This window comes from Fringilla coelebs (genome assembly GCF_963513975.1).
Source record: "Fringilla coelebs genome assembly, chromosome: 37".
NCBI classification, from domain to species: Eukaryota; Metazoa; Chordata; class Aves; order Passeriformes; family Fringillidae; genus Fringilla; species Fringilla coelebs.
This window is the reverse complement of record NC_140063.1, coordinates 178,385-185,757: the sequence shown is the minus strand read 5'-3', so window position 1 is coordinate 185,757 and position 7,373 is coordinate 178,385. Positions and strand designations below refer to the sequence as shown.

Genomic DNA, 7,373 nt, shown 5'->3' with positions numbered 1-7,373 from the left:
CCCGCCGCTTAGGGGTTCGCGGCGATGCCTGATCGCGGCCGTCGCGCCGCCGCCGTTCAACGCGGACCGGAAAGGACCGGGAGGGGACTTGGAAAGGTCGGGGGGGGTTTAACGGGATCCCCCCTCCCGGTAACGGGGCCCCCCCGGGAAAGGACGGGGAGGAATTGATTAGCATAAACCGCGCCCCCGGACAGGCATTAGAATAGACACGCCCCCGCGCTGGCGCCTCAGCGGCCAAGCCCCCCCCTGAGGGACCTCTCATTTGAATAAACCACGCCCGGCACGGTATGTATTAGCATAAACCACGCCTAGTATGTGTTTATTAGCATAAACCACGCCCCGATGCGCAGCGCGCCAGCCCTGGGCCTCTCATTTACATAAACCACGCCCCATCACAAAACCGGCGACAAAACCTACCGTTAATTTACATACGCCACGCCCCCGCACGCCGTAAATCACCCCAAACCACGCCCCCAATCCCGAGTTACGACCGTCCCCGTCGCCCGTTCTAATTTGCATAAACCACGCCCACGCGCTGCTCTCCGCAGTCCTCCCGCCCGCCAGGGGGCGCCGCCGCCGCCGCGGGGGGCGCTCCCCGTCACGTGACGCGTCACGGGCGGTCACGTGGGACGGCGGCGGCGCCGTCATGGCGGCCATGGCGGCGGAGAAGGAAGCGGAGGCGCAGCGGTTGCTGAACGAGGCCGAGCGGAAGGTCCGGGGGGCTCAGTCCTTCCTCGGCGGCCTCTTCGGGTGCGTGCGAGGGGAGCGGAGCGGGCGGCGGGGCCGGGGGAGGCCGCGGGAGGCCTGAGGGGAGCGGGGGGAGAGGGGGAGACCCGGAGGGCTGAGGGGGAAAGGGGGGAAAAAGGCGGGAAAAAGGCGGGAAAAAGGCGGGAATGGAGGAGTCGTGAGGGGAAAGGGGGGGGGAGGGGAATCGTGAGGGGATTTGGGGTGGGGGGAGGGGAATTGTGAGGGGAAAGGGGGTGGGGGAGGGGAATTGTGAGGGGATTTGGGGTGGGGGAGGGGAATTGTGAGGGGATTTGGGGGGGGGGAGGGGAATTGTGAGGGGATTTGGGGTGGGGAGGGGAATTGGGGGCAATCCTGAGGGGAAATTCCCAGAGAAATTCCGTTTTTTCCCAGAATAATTCAATTTTTCCCACAATAATCCCATTTTCCCCCTAATAACCCCATTTTCCCCAGGATAACTCCATTTTTCCCCCAATAATCCCATTTTTCCCCACAATAATCCCATTTTTCCCCACAATAACTCCATTATTTCCCAGAATAACTCCATTTTTCCCACACTAATCCCATTTTTCCCACAATAATTCAATATTTTCCCACAATAATCCCATATTTTCCCCCAATAATCCCATTTTTTCCGTTTTTCCCCCCCCAGGGGCTCCTCGAGGCTGGAGGAGGCCTGCGAGTGCTTCACCCGCGCCGCCAACCTCTTCAAAATGGCCAAGGACTGGAGCCGTGAGTGCGGAACCTTCCGGAAAGACGGGAATATTCCGGGGAAAATGGGATTGTTCTGGGGAAAAAAAATGGGATTAGTGTGGGAGTTATTGGGGAATTATTGGGGGAAAAATGGAATTATTGTGGGAATTATTGTAGGAATTATTTTGGGAAAAAATAGAATTATTCCAGGAAAAATGGAATTATTGTGGGAATTATTTGGAAATTATTCCAGGATAAAGTGGAATTATTGTGGGAATTATTTGGGAACTATTCTGGGAATTATTGTGGAATAAATGGAAATTATGTTGGGAATTATTCTGGAATAAGTGGAATTATTGTGGGGATTATTCTGGAATAAATGGAATTATTCGGGGAATTATTTGGGAATTATTGTGGGAATTATTCTGGGAATTATTTGGGAATTATTGTGGGGATTATTCTGGAATAAATGAAATTATTCGGGGAATTATTTGGGAATTATTCCAGGATAAAATGGAATCATTGTGGGAATTATTGTGGGAATTATTGTGGGATAAATGGAATTATTGTCAGAATTATTTGGGAATTATTCCAGGAATAAATGGAATTATTGTGGGAATTATTGTGGGAATAAATGGAATTATTTGGGGAATTATTTGGGAATTATTGTGGGAATTATTTGGGAATTATTGTGGGAATAAATTGAATTATTGTGGGAATTATTTGGGAATTATTGTGGGAATTAGTTCAGGAATAAACAGAATTATTGTGGGAAATATTGACGGAATTATTTGGGAATTATTCCAGGAATTATTCTGGAATAAATGGAATTATTCTGGGAATTATTTGGGAATTATTGTGGGAATTATTTGGGAATTATTGTGGGAAATAGTCTCGGGAAAAATGGAATTATTTGGGAATTATTTGGTAATTAGTCCAGGAAAAAACGGAATTATTCTGGGAATTATTTGGGAATTATTCCAGGAATAAATGGAATTATTTTGGGAATTATTTGGGAATTATTGTGGGAATTAGTCTGGGGAAAAAGGCAATTATTGTGGGAATTATTGTGGGAATTATTTGGGAATTATTGTGGGAATTATTCCAGGAAAAAATGGAATTATTGTGGGAATCCTGACACAGCTGCAGCTCCAGAGCAAACCCCCGCCCCCATTATTAACCCCATTATTAACCCCATTATTAACCCCATTATTAACCCCATTAATTCCCAATAATTCCTAGTTAATTGTTAGTTAATTACCAATTAATCACTAATTAATCCCAGTGTTAATTGCCTGTTTCCCTGTGTTCCAGAGGCCGGCTCAGCGTTCTCCAGAGCAAACCCTGACCCCATCATTAGCCCCATTAATTCCCCATTAATTCCATTATTAATTCCATTATTAATTCCCCATTAATTCCCAGTTAATTCCCAGTTAATCACCAATTAATCACTAATTAATCCCAGTGTTAATTGCCTGTTTTCTCTGTGTTCCAGAGGCTGGGGCTGCATTTTCCAGAGCAGCCCAGCTGCAGCTGCAGCTGCAGAGCAAACACCACCCGGTCATTAACCCCAATAATTGCATTATTAATTCCCCATTAATTCCCAGTTAATCACCAATTAATTACTAATTAATCCTGGTGTTAATTGTCTCTTTTCTCTGTGTTCCAGAGGCTGGGGCTGCATTTTCCAGGGCGGCCCAGCTGCAGCTGCAGCTGCAGAGCAAACACGACCCCATCATTAACCCCATCATTAATTCCCCATTAATTCCCAGTTAATTCCCAGTTAATCACTAATTAATTACTAATTAATCCTGGTGTTAATTGTCTCTTTTCTCTGTGTTCCAGAGGCTGGAGCTGCATTCTCCAGGGCGGCCCAGCTGCAGCTGCAGAGCAAACACGACCCCATCATTAATTCCCCATTAATTCCATTATTAATTCCCAGTTAATCACCAATTAATCACTAATTAATCCTGGTGTTAATTGCCTGTTTCCCTGTGTTCCAGAGGCTGGGGCTGCATTTTCCAGGGCGGCCCAGCTGCAGCTGCAGCTGCAGAGCAAACACCACCCTGTCATTAACCCCATTAATTCCATTATTAATTCCATTATTAATTCCCAGTTAATCACCAATTAATCACTAATTAATCCCGGTGTTAATTGCCTCTTTTCTCTGTGTTCCAGAGGCTGGGGCTGCATTTTCCAGGGCGGCCCAGCTGCAGCTGCAGCTGCAGAGCCAACACGACCCCATCATTAATTCCCCATTAATTCCATTATTAATTCTCCATTAATTCCCAGTTAATCACCAATTAATCACTAATTAATCCTGGTGTTAATTGCCTGTTTTCTCTGTGTTCCAGAGGCTGGGGCTGCATTTTCCAGGGCGGCCCAGCTGCAGCTGCAGCTGCAGAGCAAACACGACCCCAACATTAATTCCCCATTAATTCCCCATTAATTCCATTATTAATTCCCCATTAATTCCCAGTTAATCACCAATTAATCACTAATTAATCCCGGTGTTAATTGTCTCTTTTCTCTGTGTTCCAGAGGCTGGGGCTGCATTTTTCCAGGGCGGCCCAGCTGCAGCTCCAGAGCAAACACGACCCCACCATTAACCCCATTATTAATTCCCCATTAATTCCCAGTTAATTCCCAGTTAATTATTCATTAATTATTAATTAATCCTGGTGTTAATTGCCTGTTTTCTCTGTGTTCCAGAGGCTGGGGCTGCATTCTCCAGGGCGGCCCAGCTGCAGCTGCAGCTGCAGAGCAAACACGACCCCATCATTAATTCCCCATTATTAATTCCCCAATAATTCCCCATTAATTCCCAGTTAATAACCAATTAATCACTAATTAATCCCGGTGTTAATTGTTTCTTTTCTCTGTGTTCCAGAGGCTGGGGCTGCATTTTCCAGAGCAGCCCAGCTGCAGCTGCAGAGCAAACACGACCCCAACATTAATTCCCCATTAATTCCCCATTAATTCCATTATTAATTCCCCATTAATTATTAATTAATCACTAATTAATCCCGGTGTTAATTGCCTGTTTTCTCTGTGTTCCAGAGGCTGGGGCTGCATTTTCCAGGGCGGCCCAGCTGCAGCTGCAGAGCAAACACGACCCCATCATTAATTCCCCATTAATTCCCCATTAATTCCATTATTAATTCCCCATTAATTATTAATCAATCACTAATTAATCCTGGTGTTAATTGCCTGTTTTCTCTGTGTTCCAGAGGCTGGGGCTGCATTTTCCAGGGCGGCCCAGCTGCAGCTGCAGCTCCAGAGCAAACACGACGCCGCCACCAACTTTGTGGACGCTGGAACGCCTTCAAGAAGGCAGATCCACAGGGTGGGGGGTCGGGAATTCCGGGAATTCCGGAATTTCGGGAATGCTGGGGGGGGGTGGGGATGGAATCCCACCCAGAGGCTGGGAGAGCCTGGCTAAATCCACAGAAATCCCACGAAAATCCCATTAAATCCCACTGAAATCTCATGAAAATCCCATTAAAATCCTCCCAGGAAGATCCACAGGGTGGGGGGTTGGGAATTCCGGGAATTTTGGGAATGCTGGGGGGGGGTGGGGATGAGAGGCTGGGGAGAGCTTGGCTAAATCCATGGAAATCCCACGAAAATCCCACTGAAATCCCATTAAAATTCCCCTGAAATCCCATGAAAATCCTATTTAATCCCACTCAAATCCCATTAAAATTCTATTTAATCCCATTAAAATCCCATTAAATCCCACTGAAATCCCATGAAAATCCTATTTAATCCCATTAAATCCCACTGAAATCTCATTAAAATCCCATTAAAATCCCATTAAATTCCACTGCAATCTCATGAAAATCCTATTTAATCCCATTAATTCACATTAAAATCCATTCAAATCTCTCTTCAATCCCATTAAAATCCCATTAGAATCTCATTAAAATCTCACATAAATCCCACTAAAGTCCCATTAAAGTCCCACTAAAGTCCCATTAAAGTCACATTAAAATCCCATTAAAGTCCCATAAAAATCCCATTAAAGTCTCACATAAATCCAATTAAAGTCACATTAAAATCTCATTAAAATCTTGTCAAATCCCACTGAAATCTCATGAAAATCCTATTTAATCCCATTAAATCCCACTGAAATCTCATTAAAATCTCACTTAAATCCCATTACAATCTCATCAAATTCTCACTAAAATCCCATTACAGTCCCATTAAAAGCTCATTAAAATCCCATTAAAATCTCACTAAAATTCCCTCAAAATCCCACTAAAAATCTCAATAAAATCCCACTAAAATCTCTCAAAAATCCCATAAAAGCCTCTCTAAAATCCCATTAAAATCTCTCCAAAATCCCACTAAAATCCCAGTAAAACCCCACTAAACCCTATTAAAATCTTCTCCAATCCCATTAAAATCCTCCCAGGCAGATCCATAGGGTGGGGGGGGGTTGGAAATTCCCAAAAAATCCCCGAAAAAATCCTAAAACTCCCAAAAATCCCCCCAAAATCCTCCTAAAACCCCCTGAAATCCCCAAAAATCCCCTAAAACTCCCCCTAAAACTCCTCCAAACCCCCTGAAATTCCCAAAAATTCCCCTGAAATTCCCAAAAATCCTCCTAAAACTCCCCCAAACCTCCTGAAATTCCAAAAATTCCCCTAAAACTCCCCCAAACCCCCTGAAATTCCCAAAAATTCCCCCGAAATTCCCAAAAATCCCCCTAAAACTCCCCAACCCCCCTAAAATTCCCGGATTTTTCTGCCCTCCCTCCCTGGCCTTTGTTTCTTTCCCACTTTTCCGCTTTTTTCCCGTTTTTCCCCGGGAATTCGGGGCCGGAGCCGCTCCCGGCCGGGGAGGATCCCCGGGGCCGCCAGATGGAGCCGAGACCCCGCGGCCTCGGGCACAATTCCCGGGATTTTGGGAACAATTCCCAGAATTTTGGGCACAATTCCCAAAGCTTTGAGCACAATTCCTGGAGTTTTGGGCAAAAATTCCGGGATTTTGGGCAGAATTCCCAAAGTTTTGAGCACAATTCCTTCATTTTTGGGCAGAATTCCCGGGATTTTGGGCACAATTCCCAACATTTTGGGCAGAATTCCCGGGGTTTTGGGCCCAATTCCCAGAGTTTTGGCAGAATTCCTTCATTTTTTGGGCACAATTCCCAGGATTTTGAACACAATTCCAGAGTTTTGGGCAAAATTCCCAAAGTTTTGAGCACCATTCCTGTGGTTTCTGGGCACAATTCCCTGCATTTTTTGGGCAGAATTCCCAAAGTTTTGAGCACAATTCCTGTAGGGTTTTGGGCAGAATTCCCAGAATTTTGGGCAGAATTCCCAGAATTTTGAGGACAATTCCTTCATTTTTGGGCAGAATTCCCAAAGTTTTGAGCACAATTCCTTCATTTTTGGGCAGAATTCTCAGGATTTTGGGGTCCCATCCTGAGGATTTTGGGGGTTCCCAATCCCGATTTTTTGGGGGGTTTTAATTTTGGGATCTTTGGGGCTCTGATCCCGAAATTTGGGGCTCAGATCCCGAGGTTTTGAGCCCCATTTTTCCATTTTTTTTCCCATTTTTTCCCATTTTTTCCCTTTTTTCCCATTTTTCCCCCCTCCAGAGGCCGTCACGTGCCTGCTCCGTGCCATCGAGATCTACACGGACATGGTGAGAGGAGACCCCCCCAGAATTCCCAAAATTCCCAGAATTCCCCAAAATTCCCTCCTGGGATTTGGGATTTGGGCCTCCCCAGCCCGGGGCCCCTCCCGTTTCCCTGGGAAATTCCCTTTTTTCCCTTAAAAATTCCCTTTTTCCCCTCAAATATTCCCATTTTTATTCCCATTTTCCAGTTTCCCCTCAGTTTTATCCCCATTTTTTCCCATTTTTCCCATTTTCCCTCAGTTTTATCTCAATTTTTCCCATTTTTTCCCAGTTTTATCCCCATTTTTCCC

At 45.5% G+C, this 7,373-nt stretch overlaps 1 protein-coding gene across 1 annotated transcript in view; it reads left to right on the top strand.

The window, feature by feature from the left end:
- Positions 1 to 24: 24 nt before the first annotated feature.
- The window catches only part of LOC311164782 (uncharacterized protein), a gene marked incomplete at both ends in the record, with an annotated part of 11,725 nt that continues 4,376 nt past the window's right edge, over positions 25 to 7,373 (top strand). Inside the window, 5 exon segments of the mRNA XM_084224389.1 lie at positions 25 to 96; positions 485 to 750; positions 1,397 to 1,476; positions 4,668 to 4,783; positions 7,043 to 7,089. Of these exon segments, the coding sequence (XP_084080515.1) occupies positions 25 to 96; positions 485 to 750; positions 1,397 to 1,476; positions 4,668 to 4,783; positions 7,043 to 7,089 (581 nt within the window).